The sequence below is a fragment of the Charadrius vociferus genome, unplaced genomic scaffold (assembly GCF_000708025.1).
Source record: "Charadrius vociferus isolate BGI_N301 unplaced genomic scaffold, ASM70802v2 scaffold178, whole genome shotgun sequence".
Taxonomy (NCBI): domain Eukaryota; kingdom Metazoa; phylum Chordata; class Aves; order Charadriiformes; family Charadriidae; genus Charadrius; species Charadrius vociferus.
Genome location: NW_009649717.1, coordinates 94583 through 113046, shown reverse-complemented (window position 1 = coordinate 113046; position 18464 = coordinate 94583). Strand labels below are relative to the sequence as shown.

Genomic DNA, 18464 nt, shown 5'->3' with positions numbered 1-18464 from the left:
GATTTAATAACATTTTTTTTTTTTTCTATTTACCTAATTCGTCTTCACCAAATCCCAAGACAGGGCCTGAAAAGAAACCTCTACATGAACCAGTGTTGCCAAGACAGAGGGGTTTCTCTTGCCACTGTTTGGTTGCAGGACTCTGTTGCAGTGTTAAAAAATTTCTATATTCAAAAACACATAAAGCAAATTGTTATATTACATTTTGAACAGAGAGTTTTCACTGTCCAGATAAATAAGTAAACATTTGCCGCAAGTAGCTCCATAGATACATCTGTGCAGTTCACTGTCTTATGATTTCCTGCCTGTTATTTTTCAGATGCTTAAAAAGCACAGCATTTCCCTTCCTGTCATTCAAACATTGCAAAACTGGGTTCAAGCCATCCTGTATAGCCATTTGTGAATACTGAGCTATTTGGCATGGGAAAACTTCGCCCATTCATTAAAAAAAAATCATTTTTCTCCATCAGTGATGCTTCCATAAAACCCCCAAAGTTGTAAAATTCTTACCAGTTAGACCTGTTTGGCAAACAGTTCCACGATTAACATTTATTCCCATCATAATGTAAATCAAGCATGCAAGTGTTTGTACAACTAATATCTTAAGAATGCCATGACGTGTCTCTGTACGTTTTTCCAAGGATCAGGTATGTTACATATGTCGCCATTCATTAGAATGCTGTGCTATTTTGTTTCCAAATCTAGAATTTAATCTGCATTGTCACACCGCTAAATTGGCAAAGTGACGCAACGTACAGGACTGTTGGTGTTCCTTTATACAGGAAGCTCAATAACTAAATATACCTTATACGCATTCTTGTTTAAGAGTGAGTTATAAGAAACCTACCCATTGCGGTCTCCAAATACATAACTTCCATAGAGTCTTTCAGACTGGCAGCCTCGATAGACAAATCCACCAACCAAGGATCCACTGCTGAATGGTTTGAATTCTAAAAGTGAAGGCTCGCTTTCTAAAAAGGAACTACCGTAGCATTAGATCCTATGCATTTTCATATTTTGATTCACATTTATGAACATGTTATTACTTCAAGAAAAGAGGTTAATTCCATTTAACTACTCCTCAACATTCAAGATTCGTTGCCAGAAATTAAAAAAATCAGAAAATTACAACAAAGGCTGTTTGTGAAACAATAGGTTAGGGATTTAGATAGGAGAGATTCTAATTGCTTTCTTCCGTGTGAACAGGCTGGAAGAATAAAAGTATATAAGGATTAGGTCGGGCTTTCATTGAAGTTGATGTGATTACTGCTATTAACTTCTATGTGTCAATACAGTCTGCAGAATGGATCTCCTGAACTTCCAGAATAATTAAACCCCCGTCACTGTAAAGTCCTTCCAGTATCTAAGAGCAGAAATTCCAGGGATTTCCAGCAGAACTTTTTTTCAAAGCTTTTCAATGCTTTGAGAAACTCTTTCAAAATCAGTTTTAAATATGGTGTGTATGTCATGACCCACAAAACACCAGTATTGCTGGCCCTAGCTTCTTGTGGTAATTTAGTTTATGCTGCTGTTGTAGTTGCACTTCCTATGCATTTTTTTTTCCTTCTTTTACAAAACTGCAGAGTTTAGTCATATCAAATAATGCCTTCAAGGAAGTTTCAGTGTAAAGGTTGTATTCGTGCAATCAAATACTGCTTAGGCTAAAAGGAGGCTCAACTTGACGTGCTAACTACATAATTTTAAATTAAAGCCACAGCCAATAGGCTTTTTTGTTTTATAGGACCTTTTTTTTTTTAAGTTGGAGGGCTATCTGCAAGTCTTTGAGAAATGAATTTCCCATATTATTCTACAAGAGTAAGAGCTGAAATTTTATGTGGGAGAAAAGGACGATGAGCTCTTTTTATTGAAGCAATTGACCCACAGCCCAGTATTAATATTGGCAAGTTGTTCTGGATAGACACAATATTGCTTAGTTTACTCTGCAATAAAGATGCAGTCAAAATTCCATTGGAGCAGTGGTTTACCAAATATTATTCTTTGGTTTGGCTTTTATAAAATGAACACAGAAAATACATGCAATAACCAAAGTAGAACAATTGCATTACACTATTGTACTAGCCAGCACAGCTGCTTTGCTTTTAAGCAAAGTACAGGTTGGAGAAGGAGGAATGCGAATAAAATCGGAAAATGCCACGTTCCAGGAGATACACCAGTCCGTGATACCTTTACACACCTTTGACATTTATCACCTTTTACCACCATGAATTTACAAGCTGCTAAATGGTCAGGCGAGGTAGATGAGAGCTCAGAGTAACTGTCACCTGGCTTGCCTCGACTAGCAAGTGGTCTTAGTATCAGAGTTAAACGTTAACTAAAATTGTGACTGACAATCGTACTGATTCAGAGAGCACATGAAACACTTCCAAATTTCAAGTCCCTAATTGAGTATGTTTATCTTGTTTCAATCTAATCTAAACTAGTCGTTTATTATGAAGTAGTAGTAGTGCATTTTGCTAAGTTTTTAATTTTTAGTAACATTTAAACAGAGCGCAGTTGGTTGTGGTCGGTTGTCTATCTCACTTTTTCCATTATAGGAGGCACATGACATAAGGTTTCCAGTCTTCATCTTAAAAGGTTATTTGTGAATGGCTAAGAATACATTTTCATCACTTGCTGATACTCCAAAATCTTTTCTTCATGAGCTGTCATATGCAGCAACAGTGAGATCTTTGACAGACTAGCAACTGGCACATTTCTTAAATCTTATTTACGTGGTATTCTACACCAACAAAAACAAAGTTTAAATTTTGTTTTGTCTCGCGTCTTTTATCTGCTTGTACCGTGCTTTTTGTAAGTTCTATCTTTTGTAGGTTACCCATCCAGTCTATGCAGTAAGTTACCTATTATGGCTATAGAGTCAGTACCTTATTTTTTTTTTCATGCTTTCTATTTGTTATTCCATGGGCATAAAAAACGACTGTTCCCAGTAGCTTTACCCTGGCTGGAACTTACCATAGTCTTTACCCTTTATTATTTGTAAGATCCTTGCTGAAGATCTGTTCTTTCCATTGGAATCTGAGCAAAGTATAGTTAAATTGATGTTTACATCTGTTGGGTGGCGGTCCACAGCACATCTGTAAAACAAAAAATATAAGAAAATCCACGAGATAGGTGAGCTCATAATGAATAATTCTCTGTTAATTGTATGAAGCATCTCATTTTGCAGGATTACTGTTTTTTTTGTGGTGCCTACTCATTTGAGGGACGTATTTCATACTGAGCCAAAACACCTGAGAAGTGCGTCGGATTTGTATATAAGAGATAATATATCTTTCCCATCCCTGCACCATTTTTTTTATATAATGTGAAGTAAAACTTTTTTTTTCCTAGTGATAAAATATACTCTGTTCAACAGCACCTGAAACGAATAGTGCTTTAACCAAGCTAAATGTGTTGACTTATATGGTGTAGGAATTTTGGACTGTTAAAAAGTCCGAGAATCAACTCCTTATCTGAAAAACTTGACTTTCTGAATTTTTTCAAACCATGACTTTAAACGTCCCTTCAGTACTACCACCCACCTAATTTGCTGAATTATGTTTTGTTTAGTTAAAGCATTGTTCTCCTCCTTGTTATTGTTTGGATATCACCAGATGTTCCCATTTGTTTTCCATGTGCTTTTTTTTCCCAGTCAAGATTCTACTGCTCTAATTTCTTCTCGGCTGTATTTTGCCAACTACTCTGCTTTAAGTTCTCTTCTTTGATAATGGTAATCGTTTCATTATTTATCAAACCCCAAAATCCTGTACTTTGTTTCTGTCATTTCACTCTTGACTTGCGATAATTATGCATTCTCTTCTTCCTCTTTGCCAATGTACATTTGTTTCTAACTGTGACATATGTATGGAGGTGGAGGAGTGGAAGTTTTAAAAAGTTCACGAGTGCCCTATTATTAAAATTTTGTTACCCGACTATATAAAGGATTTCTGGTTGAAAACAGTATCTGCTCCAGAGTAATTCAGTTTAACTGTAACTTACTTACCGGCCTGGATTGTGGAGCCCATGTGCAAAAATCTCAGGCGGTTGGTTTGTGCTATTAAAATGCGGGTTGCTCCGTGGTATGGAATAAGGGACGTTGCACAGGTCAGTATTTACGTCGAGGCGCAATACAGAACCTGTAAAATCACTGAGAAAGTTGGAGGATAAAAGAATTGGTTTTTAAAGGTATTTTAATGGTAGATTTAATCCATCTAATACTACAGTGAACCAGCAAAATAAGCCACCTGCTTTACTGAATAATCACACGTAGATAGGTTTTATGGTACGTGCAAGTCCAAAGAATAGTAGCAGAACCTATTAAAGATTCAGTTTGGCCAGTATGTTGCCTCGTTACGTGCATACTAGAATGCCTCTGACCATGCTGTTGGGAAGCAACTTGATAATAAGAGCAACTTTCCATACACCAACATTGTTTTATGGCTTCAAACATAAGGCTATTAACTCTTTTATACTGTATCTCCTCTGGAGTAACGATGGATATAATCGCTATGTAGTTACATAATGCTTTTTGCTGACACTTTGGATCCTACTCTTGAATTCAATGATTTCTAATCACAGTACAATCCAAAGATTAATTATACATTAATTAAAAACAAAAAAAAAGAAAATAAAGTAATTGTATTGTTTGAATGGAGATGTTGGTATTAGTAAAACATTTTTCCTGAGGTTCATGGTTGTGATGGAGGAAGGGAGGACGAGAATGTAGAAGAGCATCAAAACTCCTTTTACAAACATGAACAGGTGTGATACTTAAATTGGTTCCTTCCTGTCTTTCTTCATCATGAATCTGTTTCAGTCTCTCCTTGTTTTACATTAATTTAAAATCAAGTATTAGAATTGCTCTCTGGTCTTGGTTTTCAGTATATCCTCACTGCAAAGGGCAGGAGCACCTGCTATTCTGCTGAGCCAAAGAGGCCTTTGAGCAAAGAAACTCCTTTTAGGTCTGTAAAGGCTCTGTACCACATTTTCTCTAAATTAAGGTAAATGTTGCAACTCTAACAGAGCATAATGAAACAGAGGGAAAAAGCAGGTCAAGAGAATTGTATAGGTAGAAGCAAAGTAGGATTGCTGCACATGTTCTCTAGACATTTTCCTAAGTGCAGGATTGCTTCACATGTTCTCTAGACATTTTCCTAAGTGCAGGATTGCTTCACATGTTCTCTAGACATTTTTGTAAGTGATACAGTGTTGTTATTGACTCTGGTATGTGTGTGTAGACACTTTTTAAGAATGCTTTTTCAATGAAGTTGTCTTGTTCATAGAATGATAGTTTGGAAAAACAAGTCTAACCTGTGCTTAAATACAATTGCATCTACTGGTGAGGGCTCCAATATTTAAATGGTTTGCTAGCACACAACTACAAGAAGATGTATTTAAGCAGTTAGACTGTTCTGAAAATGAGCAGTTTGCTAAACCCAGGCACTGAAATTAGTGGGATTATGTAGTAAAGGAAGAGGGGGTAAGATTTGTCCTGACAACTGCTGGTCATTTTTGATTCTAAACGTAAATACTGCACAAAACAAGAAGACAAGTCTATTCCTCGGTAGTTTTTGTACCTTAAACCGTCCATCTCCTCCATATCATCTAGAGTGATCATGCCATCTCCCAGAAAAATGTATAGGAAACCATCTGGGCCAAACAGCAGCTGTCCTCCTAGGTGTTTTCGATGTAGTTCTGCTACTTCTAAAAACACTCTTGCTGTTCTCATATCAACTTGGTGTGGATTTTTCCTGCAACATAAAGATATGAGCAGAGTTTTCGCGGTTCATTATCATTACTCTTCTTTCTAAAAATAAAATTGAGTCATTCAAATTATAGTTTAAGATGCGGATGTTGTAACTTGGTGGAAAAACGTCAAACAATTATTTCTGAGAAATTTCAATTTTCCAGCATTCATGAAAAATGTTTTGCTGCCTATACACAATAAGTAGGAAATAACTATAATTAAAAAACGACAGAATAAATAAAAAGAGTCTTAAAAAGAATAAACCAGTGTACTTACTGGCATTCCAAAACTACTGTTTGAAATAAAATCAGCAATAATTTTTCTGCAAGTGACCAAGTATACACATTGTAAATCTGATAATTCATTTTAGAAATGGGAAATACCAAATGAAAAAGTTGCTGAGAAATACAGGATTTGTGAATTTTAGACTTCTACTGATACCTGGATACTGTGTATTCTACAACCCTAAGGATGTGGTCATGAGGTCCAATAGCCCACCGTTCTTGGTTGGTGGTATAAGACACATACAGCTTTCCATTTTTCTTGTAATTGGGATGGAATGCAAGGCTTAACAGTCCTCTTTCATCTCCTCCCTGCAGTCAAATGAAAAACACAAAGAATTGTGAAGTTAATTATGTTCTTTATTGTGTTTCAGCTGGAACCCAAAAAAAAAAGTTTCTTTCTTGTGGATAATCTTTGCCCAAACTCTTTTATTTCTTTCCTGACTACTGCACAAAAAGGATTATAAAACATTTCACTTTGGGGAACTCTTTAAGAGTTAGAACAAGACAATTGTCTTATGTAGTTATCTATGCACAAGTCTCTTACGCCACTTTTGTGGAGTGATTTGTGTACGCAATCTTTGGGAAGCCATGAAGACAAGTTTAAGTGCTGTGAAGGATTCTTTGCTGGGTTACTAGGTTGCTTGTAATTCGTAGAAGACAAATAAAAAGGTCTATAATCAGCAGTCACTTCTAATCCAAGTATCCAAAACCTAAAACACAGTGCTGGCTGCCAACTCCCACTGTCTTGGCAATATGTTTAGAAAACAGTTAAATTGCTTGTGTAATATGTAAACCTTTGTTTTACCCTGGAGGCAGCAACATCAGTTGTCACAACTATGGTGGTCTGTTCATCATAGCTAGTATACTGTAGGTAATAAGCAGCCTTGGTCTCCGTGCAGAGAAACCATAGTTTTTACATGTGGTCCTCCAATGGAAAGGGGTTTATTATTTTTTAAAATAAAAATAGAAAAATCTCCGAACAACTTTCTTTTGTTACTATGTTTGCCACAAAGATTAGTACAGTTATATGTTAAGCATCAAATCCATGTAATGTACTGTGACATTGCAAATACCCCGTGTACTTAAATAGAAGGCAATTTTCTCCTTGGATTCTAAAAATGTATGTAATATTACTATGCCTAAAACTGCATTTGTATAAATGAAGAATAAAACTTAGATTCGTTTGTCGCTCTTGAGGTAATGCAGGGGACAGAAGCTGAGGCGTAGAAATAAACAGAGTACACAATTAACAATTCAAATTCAGTTCATCTATACGATTATTCACAAGCTGATAGTTGTTTTGGAGATTAACTCAGGGTTTGCCAGCCTTTCAAAACTAGTGACTCTGTTGTCGATTCCAGTGCTCCAGCTCTGCACCCATAAGGAGACAACGTTTTGCAACTCCAACCACACCCATGATAACTAATTATGAAATTTGAAATTTTAAGCTTTTAAAGTGTATTTGCAATTCAGAGTGATGGATGGGCCTGTCTTCCTGTTGAAAGACGTCCCACAAAAGGCCTAATTGGGAAAGTGCACAGCTTTAATTTATTTTAATTCAACATGATTGCCATACTTCCTTTTTAATCACAACCACCAAAGAGAAACCTGAGTCAGAAATGGAGCTGTAAATAGGTCAGGAGATTTCCACCCAAAGAGATATGTACAATGAAATCTGGATCCTGCTCATTTAGAGGCAGCCAAAATTTGCTAGTTTGTTTGCTAGAAAAATTTAGTTTCAGGGGGTTATCAGAGAGGTTAGTTTTGAAAGTCTAGCTAGAGCTGCCAAATCAGTTGCAGTCGTCGTGGATGAAGGGACTGGTAATCTAGCTCTTTCTCCTTTACGAGCCAAAAATAATTCTGCAGCCGAGTCTGAACTGATTGTAGATATTATTGTATGAGTTTCGAAGAGTTTTGACCAAGTTGCTCTGATAAAGTCTAAAGCAGAGGGAGGCAAATCGGTTGCTTTGGGAACAGTAAGGCATATTTCAAAGATTCCTGATGAATGATTCTATCTGTTGTGCCCAGACAAAGCCAGTCCTATTTCTTCTCCTGAGAGATGAGTTCAACTCATTTAAGGGCCCAGGAATGTCAGTGAATCACACTAGGCCTGCCATTCAAGGTGAGGTATTGAAAGTATTAGTAAGAAAAGATCTTGCTGTTACTAAGCTGAAGATTGTATTTAGCACTTGATGTCATGGGAGCAGTCTCAGTGTGAAAGTGAAGTTGTTGAAAGCATAAACAGGTGAAAATTAAACTAAGAGCTTTTTAAGAAGTACACATGAAGCAAGAATTTCACAAATGAATGAAACACGGGACCTGCAAGGTAGTATGGCAAGTTGTATTCATAGGATCAGGCCAGTATTTCTACTAATTGCTGTCTCGCACGATTCTTTTAGACTGCAATGTATTACTTGCTTTGTTTGTAGAATGTATCTATTGCTTCTTGAAAAGTCATGCTGCTTTCTGGTTTTCAAAGTGAGCCAGACACACTATGCTCTAAAAAGACGTTACTCTTGCATTCAGTAAAAACTTGGGAAATATCCCTCTAAGATACTGAAATCAGTGCAGCATCAAGCCATTAGTTGGCTTATGGTCAACTAGAAATCCAGCTGTGTTTTTCCATACTTATTTTTTCTGGTTTTGGAAAACAGTTGTTCATGTGTACTTTCAGCTTTATCACTAACTGGCAAACCTGTTGTTTCCAATTAAATCACTGCCACAACTTCCATAGCTTTTGAAATGATTTATATGGTGCCAGAAAGCATATAGTTTTCTGTAGTGCTATGTCTCTGAGAGATATCCAGCAAAATCCCTTACGAGTATTCATTTTGGTACTGTCAAACTGAATAATTATGTACCAAATTTCAAAATTTCAGGTTTTCCCTATGGAATAATCCTCACTTTTATTTTTTATCAATGGAATTTTGATGTCTACTGTGAAACCAGGATCCCAGGCTTTATAGTCTTGTCTTGTAGATACCGTGTGTCAGATATCTATATCTTTCTCTTGGGAGCTTAATAACTTCTCAGCATTCTTTTCTGTTTAAGTTTCCCCTTAGATGAAACCAGCACCAACAAAGTGTAGATGACACAGTAGCTTGTATGAGATTCTGTACTATACAATTTGACGGAATAACCATCAACATTTGTCAGTTGTATAAGGAAGGGCGAGAAGAATGAGAGAAATCCTTGTATTCAATTGGGATGTCTGTTGGAAGACAAAGAATGATGGTTGTTTGAAATGAGTGTTAATTCCCTAAACATACTGCGGACAGGGGGCGATGTGAAATGTCTATCGTAATTAAACCTGGAAGCTCACACTTCCGATGTCTGCCTATGCAGCTCTTCAGCTTGAATGCTCCCATCTTCTACTCACAGTAATTGCCTGTTTTGCACCAAGACTACACTCGTTCCAAGACTGATTTTCCTTGGGCCACATTATAAGCTTCAGCTAACGAGTTCTGTGAAAGGAAAAAGATTCCCCTAGAAAATGGCTTGGTCTAGTTTAGGACCATAAGCATGAAAATAATTTAATCAGAATTATATTATCTTAAGTCACTAAAAAGCCAGGTAAAGATTAATTGTATGCATTAAACTTTAAGTGTTTCTTTGCTTTTCATTTTGAAATGGTTGGTTAGGTACATTGTGGCACTTCTAAAAGTATATTACACCAGTAAGTGTTCTCAACTGAAGTATATTTTTAATATTTCTTTTTGCACTGTAATTTCTGTTTAAATACATTTACACTTGTAAAAATCTGAAACAAGTGTACAGAATGATCCACTTTGTAGTTTGACTAACACTAAGAGGAGCAATTGTTTCATATGAATACTGGATTTTTATAGAAAGGTGCTATTTTCACATAAGCGCTCCTTAGAAGTGGGCTCTACTTCCAATCTATGTGTTTCCAAATGTACTCTGGTATATCTCTGATATTATATACAGAAGTATTTTTCTATGATTAAGGTATTATAGTTTTTCTATACCACAGAAACATGCTGCAGTTATTTTTCAGACGAGCTGCCATTTCATTACATCAATATATGTATTATTTCCTGTAGTAAATATAGAGAAATACATAGGAATGTCTTAACTGGTATTGTTAACTATTCCATTTAAAATAAATCATATTGTAAGCATGATCATTAATTACGTAACTTTAATAGTACTTAATTTTCATAAGCAAAACCAGACATGACCATTTATTTCCATTACTGTGTGGCATAATAGTAAACAATATAGGTAGCAGATTCTGAGTTTTCTTTTAAAATTGATTTCACAATTCACTCATGCATATAAAATAGTGGTATTTATACTTAACATCTTTTTCATCTGGAAAATCCCACTCATGCTGGAAATGAGTAGCAACCTTTTTTAAAAGGGGTTGTGCTTAAATATGTATATTCAATGGTCATCTGTGACTTAAAATATTAGGTCTAATGTAATGTCTTTATATCATTTGCTTTCATCTATTATTGTAGAGCGAATGCTGGGTAGCTTGTTGAGGGAGTACGATCACTCTTAATTTAGTTTATTTCCTATGTAATAAATACCATAACTAATATGCATTACCATGTGTTTGATCTTAAGGAGTTTTATTTGTAAGAAACATGCGGGAAGGGGTCATGAAACATCTAAAATCTCTTATCAGGCAGTACCACATGAACTCTTCAGAAGGGGATTTCTAATTAGGAGATCCCAAAAGAATCTCTGCTTATTTGAACCTCCCTTACCGGATCTTACTGTAGGGCTGCAGATCAATGTCAGGTATTTTTCTCAGCGGGAAGTGTTTGCTTAATTGACATGTTTTGGAAATTTGGCCCCAGCACAGGATAGAAACTTGACTACAGCAGGAGTAGAAACCAGCAAAAGGTCTGCTGCGAGGGCACACCTTGCCTTTCGAAGCTGCAGGGACGATTTTGAGAAATACAAGGGGGAAGTGCCTCTGACAGGTGAAAGGGGACAACAAATACCAAACGAGAAAACCAGAACCCGATTGGGCTGTAGGTATGGTACAGGAATACAGCTCCTATAGACTTCTTGGGTGTTGAGAACTCAAGTGCTTTGCTATCTGAACATCTGTGGGGCCTGAGGCCCCTGGCAAGGGAAGAATTTGTAACATAAGACATCTACCTTAGGGAAAAATAATTACACTGATGTCATGGCTCGGTATAGTAGGCATACTAGACCCTATCTCCAAAGCATTTCCTTTTTGCTGTTGGCTGCAAAGCTTCGGGGTTTCTTTCTCATTTATAAAGGGTTCTGCAGTTATCTAAGGATTTTTTAAAAACATTTTCGGTATTTTTTTTCTGATTTTAACAAATGCAGTATTTTAGTACTTCACTTAAAAATGACTTTAGATACAGGAATGCTTCACAATTAAATTTATACAGGAAAAATACTTAGAGGGCCATCCTCTTACTTGGGATGTAAGCACAAATCCTACTGAAGTTAAAAGTATTTTTTGTTCAGTTAGATGCAGGGCAGGATTTCGCTGAAAATCATTGATTGCCAAAGTGCTCCCGTCACAATGTTGTCTGCTCGGATGTTTGCAGTGATATTTAAATGCTCATTTTTTTTTACAGCACAACTGAACTCACAATAAAGTAATGACATCCCACTCCTTTGGTGCCCAGTGGGTCCAAAAATCAGACCTATCAAAAGGTAGTAAGAAGGTGATTCATAAGACCAGCTCTGCATGGATTTTGAATGGGGCTTCTCTGCACTTGAGGAAAAGTCAGAGTACTTATTCACAGGAATTACGCACACATATTTATTATGCAGCATAATTTTCCAGCAAAAGGACTCTGGAGTGGCCATAACTTGAACAGAAATAAATCAAAAAGGTTTGAGATCTAAAGATAACACTGGAACTTATAACCTAATTCTTTTTTTCTTCTTACTTCTGTTGCAGCAAAGACAAAATTTTGACACGGCCTCGATCATTTTTTCTTTTCCTTACCTTCAGAGTCCTTTGAAGATACCAGTCACTAAATGCAGGACCTTTCACTTCTAGTCCTAGTCCTCTGTACTTATTTTTTTAATTCCTCAACTCCAGATTTTGCTGTTCTGCTGGGCAAGTCTTTAGCTTAATCCAAATGACAATCCTCGTCCCCTGATAATACAATTCTTTCTTCCCGTCCTCCTAAAGAAAGTATATGAAACTTATAAATGCAGATACCAACCCAACACAAACCCACAGCTTGCCTCCTTCACACTCTTCTAGTAAGACATGAATCCTGCTTTGACAACTCTCCCAATTATTGGTTAGAAGCAGGTAGAAGCTTTGAGACTGCCAAGAGTCAGCCAATAATTGAGAGGTTTGGGGCAGAGTGACATATGACTGTGAGTGTGCTTGCAAGGAGGTGGCCATGAGCCCATGTGAGGTCTGCATCTGGACTGAGAAACTTTATGTACTGCACTACTTTAGGAGAATTGGAATAACAGAAGACAGTGGAAATCAGTCCCGGAAGAGGGAGATTCAAATAAAGACCAGATGATTATTGCATTCAGTAAAGCTGGCTCAAGAAGGTGTGAATTACACACTTTCCTGCACCACAGAGGCCTCTTGAGCTGTAAGCAGCATTCATCCTCTGGGAACACAGGTGGTGATTCCACCTCTGTCCCCAGCTGGATTTATTTTCAAGGAAGCTTTACATTCCACCAGCAATTCGGTGAGTGGTTCACCAGCGGAGGCCACTGAGGGAAGGTAAAAAATAAGCATGCTCCTTCTTATTTCCCTGGCACGCCTCCACTTTCTGGTCTTTATTTAGTTATTTATTTATTTGGCATATCTGCTTTCCTATACTTTCCCTCTTCGGCATTCTTCCACTATAGACTGTCTTCTCCTGACAGCTTTTCAGCTGCATTGGTTTGAGGTCTATTGTGCTGTAGAATTAGCCTTCTAGGAAAGCCAGAAAGCTTCCTTCAAGTGAACGAGAATGCAATAAGTACGAAGAAATTTACTGACCATGAAAATCTTTCATTAATAGAGAGAATAGGCTTGATGGCCTTTGCATTTTTTCTCCTTCTTTCTGTTGCTTTTAAGCTTTACCCACCTTTCCATGCCACTTCTGTGATAAAGACAAATTTTACAGCTGTCTTTCAGTGGGCAGTCTGATAACATCGGCTCAGATGATACCCCAAAGAGAACAGACTACACTAAATTAACATTCACAAATACATGACATGATGATTATAATACATGACATTATGATCACTTATTGGTGATTTCCTGTTCTACCAATGCTCTAAGTTGACCGTGGTCCTCTCAGGCAGCTACTGTGGTTTTCTCATACCTTGACTACATATATACAACTTATCTTTATTGTTCAGTAGCATAAAATTTTTCTTTTTGGTTAAAATACAGATCTAATGGCAGAGAGCGGTCAAAAGAGTTTAAGACTTATAATTCAATATATAAGTTGCTTTTATATGGCATGACATTTCAGCCAATCACTGCTGCTTCTGTCATTGCTAAAGATAAAAATATGCTATGGAAAAATAAAAATCTTACTATGGTGCAAAGATCTCCCTGGGCTGCTAAATTAAGACTTTTCATAAATGTCCACAAAAAAGTCTACAGCACTTTAAAATGAGCTGTAAGACTTTTTTTTTTTTTTTGTGCTGAGAGAGGGAAAAAAAAGAGGATGTATGGTGACACATAGCAAATTTGACAGTGCTTATGTAAAATGAACCAACCTACAACAAACTCTATACTCCGATAATTGAAAACAAATTCATGCTGTTTTACCGTGACCACTTTATATGGAAATTTAGGGATATAATTCAGAACAGAATAACAGTAATTATCATACTCTCTGCATTAAATTAAAACCAGAAATGTTGATCTGTCTAATTGTAGGCATTAAAAAATAACTAGTTTCAAAAAAAGAGAGATGCAAATGGAAAGATGCCCTGATGACATTACTCTGTCTTACCCACAATTCTGCCTTTCTCCTTTGGCTCTCGGGAGCGAACTGTTGTCTATTAAAGCAGATACTTGCTTTTTCTGGTTGCAAGGGGAATGTTACAGTCACATGAGCTATGTATTGAATTATTGTGGGGCAGGGGGAGAAAGCAGCAGACCACACCCCGCTTGCAGGAAAAAAAGCTACAGATTTCCACTTAGATCGGTCCCCATGTCTTTATGCTAATGGCTATTAAAACTTGCTCGGCAAGTGCTAAAAGTAAGTTGCTAGCAGGCTGCATCTTGGGGAAAAAAAAGAAAAGCTTAAAAAAAAAAGCACACCTTAAACAGGATACCTTTTGCCAGAGGGTAATAAAGGACTAGAGGCGCTTCATTCAGTGCACACCGGTTGTGTTTTTTCCCCAAGCGTTACCATGGTAATCATTCCTGTTTGCAACATAAACTAGATTAAACTGTGGACCTTATGAGCCTGGCTCTGTCACCGTTTTAAGAGAAGAGTGAGTTCAGCGACATCAAAATGATACTAATCTTCACTGTAAAATATAAAGGTTGTCTTCTTCACTGAAAGTTATTTCTTTAGCAGTTGCCTAGCTTTAGTCATTAAGGCTCTGAAGGTACTTAGCAAAGGTTGTAAAGAGTTTTCTGCAAGATATTTCAAATCGCCTTTTCTTCTTATTTTAAGAAACTGGAAAATCATATTATCCAAATGGGTTTTGGTAGGGGAATAGAAGACAATTTGAAGGACAGAAGTTCAGGTGACATAAAAACACAGGACAGAGACTGGAAGCATAGGAAAGGCTAACTGTAATTGATGCTGAAATTCCACCTATCATCTTGTCTGGGATTCTCTCCTGAAGGCAGAGCCACCACGTAGACCATGAGGCTTACCTGTGGGCACCAAAAGATGGGAACACATCACCATTTTTCAACTGCCAAAGAATGTGTGTGCAAATTCTAGAGATAAAGCAAATGCTATTCTGTTCCCTAATATCCAAAGAACTTTTGGACTCTGAAATCTGGATGCACGGAGAGGCATATTTCAGCCTATATTTAGCATCAGCATCCAGCATAGTTTTGAAAATGATGTGTCATATCTTCAAAGCAAACGCTGGTTGCATATGCTGCTGGTTTTCTCAGTAGATGTTTACACTAAACCTAATAGGCAAAATCAGAATTTGTATTCTTAGAAGCTCTCTAATTATTCTTCAACAGTCTACCAGTAGACATACAATAGATCTACTGGATGAAGGCTAGACAGCTATGTTATGTCTATTTACTCCGGTATTAAAATTGTTTATACCTATGTTCTTTGTCCATTCAGTTGTTCCAAAAAGTAAACAGTCTTGTCTTACTGGCACAATTGCAAACAAAAAATCAATTTAGAGGTCCAGCATCTGCTACTGAGTTTTAAGCTTCCACGTGTGAGCATGAGCATTAGAAGTGTGTTTGTTATCCAAAATTAAACTGTTTGAAATATAAGGGCTGTACTTGCTGGTGTCCTGATACGAAGGCAGCTAGAAAAACCAGAAAATGCTACTATTGCATTTTTTTCAACAAAAACTGTGCGTGTGCATCGTGTTTTGTACCTGGGTCAGAAATAAGCACGAGCACCCTCACATTTTTGAAAAAGCACTGAATGGGAGCTGGGAAGAAATAAGCGTTTGAATTCTCCGATAGTGCCCAAGCGCTGTTCTCGCTGGTACTTTGCCAATCGCTTCAGCCTCACGATGCCCCAGGAGCTGCGCAGCCCGAGCGGGCAACTTATCTGCACCGCGGCAGTTAAGCAACAGCTTGGATTTCAAATACTGACTCGAGTAATCAAACAATTTGAGTCCTTTCAGTAAGTCTTAAAAAATATGTGTAATTTGCCAGCTACCTGAAAACAAGGAGTACATAAATCCAGAGAAATCCAGATTTTCCCCCAGATGTTTTGCGAACACCAGAGGAAGCTAAAATAATCAAGCATTTTTTTTTGCTCGATCTCGTCTTTACCTCTCAAGTAAAATCGAGAAAAAATATTAATAATTTGAAGAGAGACGTGCATATTTTTATGAAATGTGCCAAGTGGAAAAACCAGGGCGGTGGAGGATATACGGTTTGCTCTTCATGACTAGAATCTGTATATAAGAGGAGAATGATGGCAATCCACAGCCGTGTTGACAATTCAGACATACAGGAAATACCCTTGTAGGAAACTAATACCATCTGGGTTTGGCCCAAGATGTGTGAATGAGAAATATGTTTCTTGTTGAGAATGCAAAGATAGTTTTGGACATTGCAAAGAAGGAATGCATTAAGCATGCACAGTTATAAAAATGAAATAGGGTGAGGCATTGCATGCATATGGAATAATTAGAGGAATATGTTTGTGTGCGTCAATAGCTGATGCAGACTTAGAACTTCAGAATTCATTTGTCCTAAGACAACCAGAAATTACTACGAAAAATGTCTTCAGGATAAATGGCCAGGAGCTTTCTGAATAAAGACAGTATTTGAAAATGCTGGTTGGTCTAAGCCACTGTGTTCCTTGATAGAAAGGGAGGGTTGCTTGTGGCACATGTATTTTGGGGAAAAAAGTAAAATAGTTTTGAAATTGCTGAAACATCCAGTTCTAATATTTGCAAAATTGGGAATTTGGATGATTTCAGTGAGTTGTTTTCAGTTTAGAAATTAGTTTTAGTTAAAAGAATGTCAACACTGAAATGGAATATTTCATTTGGCCCTTCCTGAGAACCTTTCAGTCCACACTTGGTAAGAGTATGTTTTCAAAATCTCAGAATATTCTCACTCCTCTCTATCCTGTTCTTGCATTAACTGTCTGAGATTTTAGTGTCTGTTCTTGGCATAGGAAGGCTCTCTGGTTTCTAACGAAGCCATTGCCAGCATTCTGAGGTTCCTGAGACTCGCTGCCTGCGGGATGGATTTTTGCCTCTCCCTTGACACCCTCGTCTCCTTGTGAAAGCCCCAGCAGTGCTGATTTTTCTGTTATTTGTGAGGCTGATGAATGCCTTGCATGGACAGGAAAAAGTTCCAGGCTCTCTTTTTGGTACACGTTTGACTTCTTCTCCAGACTAGCCTTTAGTACTATCGTCCTTTCTCTAAGTTCAGGCTCTAAATGTTCGTTTTAAAGAAAATTATTGAGAAGATAAAAGGTTTGCTAGTCTTTCATGTCTGTCAAGGTGCTGGATTAACCCTGTTCTAGGTTCAAAGACACTCATTATACAAACTACCTGTTCCTTTACTGAGCAATGCTCATACAATGACAGTAAACTGTTAGTTTATCTTGGTCTTCATTTGTTTTCAGCAGATTTTTGACATACCTGAACAGGATTATTCTTATCACTGCTAAACACTCCTGGAAACATTTATTTAGCATGTATGAATTGTTTCAGTGCTTACCCAGAAGGGACAATACAAAAAAAAAGAAAGATGGAACATTAAAGTGGCCATTTTGATTCTTTTCCATTCTTTTTTAGTAGGCATTGAACGTGCATGGCACCTGAGATCTTTGGACAGGATAATCAAAGTCTATCGAAACAAATCTTATGAATACACTAATGGCACACCAATCGCATATCTTTGATCCGTGGATTACATTCAGGTCAACAGGGGCTATGGGAAGGAGCAGGCGGGCTAGAGGTACGAACAGCAGCCCATTACAGAGTCCATTTGCAACTGCAAGTTTGAGAAGATCATCAGGGCTGAGTTCTGTGCTTGCTAGCTAATAGACCAGGAATATATGACTTGATGGTAAATCCATTCCTTGTTCTTTGAAAATGAATTATTAGTACCTCTTCCAGCTTCATTACAGAATTGTGTTATATTGGGTCCTCCTTTGCTAGGCTGTACACAAAGCATTGCTTTCATTTGCATCTCTTGTGGAACGTGCACATCTGCCTTTCAGGTGAGAATTTATGACTGTGCAAGGCTTGAATTTTCCAAGCTGTTTGTGCTTATGTTATGCATATACTCCCTACATACACACATAAACATATGCATGCATCCAGCATTTAGGTGAACACAGATTTCCTTGTCCCTGTAGTTTAAATTCTCATCAAATGTCATTCTTTTTTATAGTCCCAAAAGCAGAACACGAGTGGTTATAAACAGTGCACACATGCTTGATTTGCATATCTTAAGGCTTAAATAGATGGTATTTGAACTACCTAAAAGAACTTATTTTATAGCATAGAATAAGTTAATATTGTTATACCTACAACGTTCAATTCCAATGTTGGGGAAAAAGGGTTTTGAAAAATGTGCATTTCATGTATGTGCCTGTGTTTTTAAAGAACTCATTAAATTATGGTTGTACTACGTATTTTAAATATTGACATTTCTGAGTGGGGTTTAATTTTTATTCTGCCAAATGTTGTAAATTCCTGTTTTGGATCCTGAGGATTTCGGTGGAGGTGGAAAACCACTAATAATTTCTTCTTGTTCATGCAACTTGTATTCACTTGCATGTTTTAACTTGAAGCAGACCTTTTCTGTTGATGCT

The 18464-nt window shown here is 37.2% G+C and overlaps 1 protein-coding gene across 1 annotated transcript in view; it reads right to left on the bottom strand.

Moving 5' to 3' along the window:
- HHIP (hedgehog interacting protein) overlaps positions 1–18464 on the bottom strand; it is a gene marked incomplete at its 5' end in the record, with an annotated part of 68366 nt that overhangs the window by 15041 nt on the left and 34861 nt on the right. Inside the window, 6 exons of the mRNA XM_009890751.1 lie at positions 34–164; positions 848–971; positions 2974–3095; positions 4004–4147; positions 5577–5750; positions 6188–6339. Of these exons, the coding sequence (XP_009889053.1) occupies positions 34–164; positions 848–971; positions 2974–3095; positions 4004–4147; positions 5577–5750; positions 6188–6339 (847 nt within the window). The remainder of the gene's footprint in view (positions 1–33; positions 165–847; positions 972–2973; positions 3096–4003; positions 4148–5576; positions 5751–6187; positions 6340–18464) is intronic.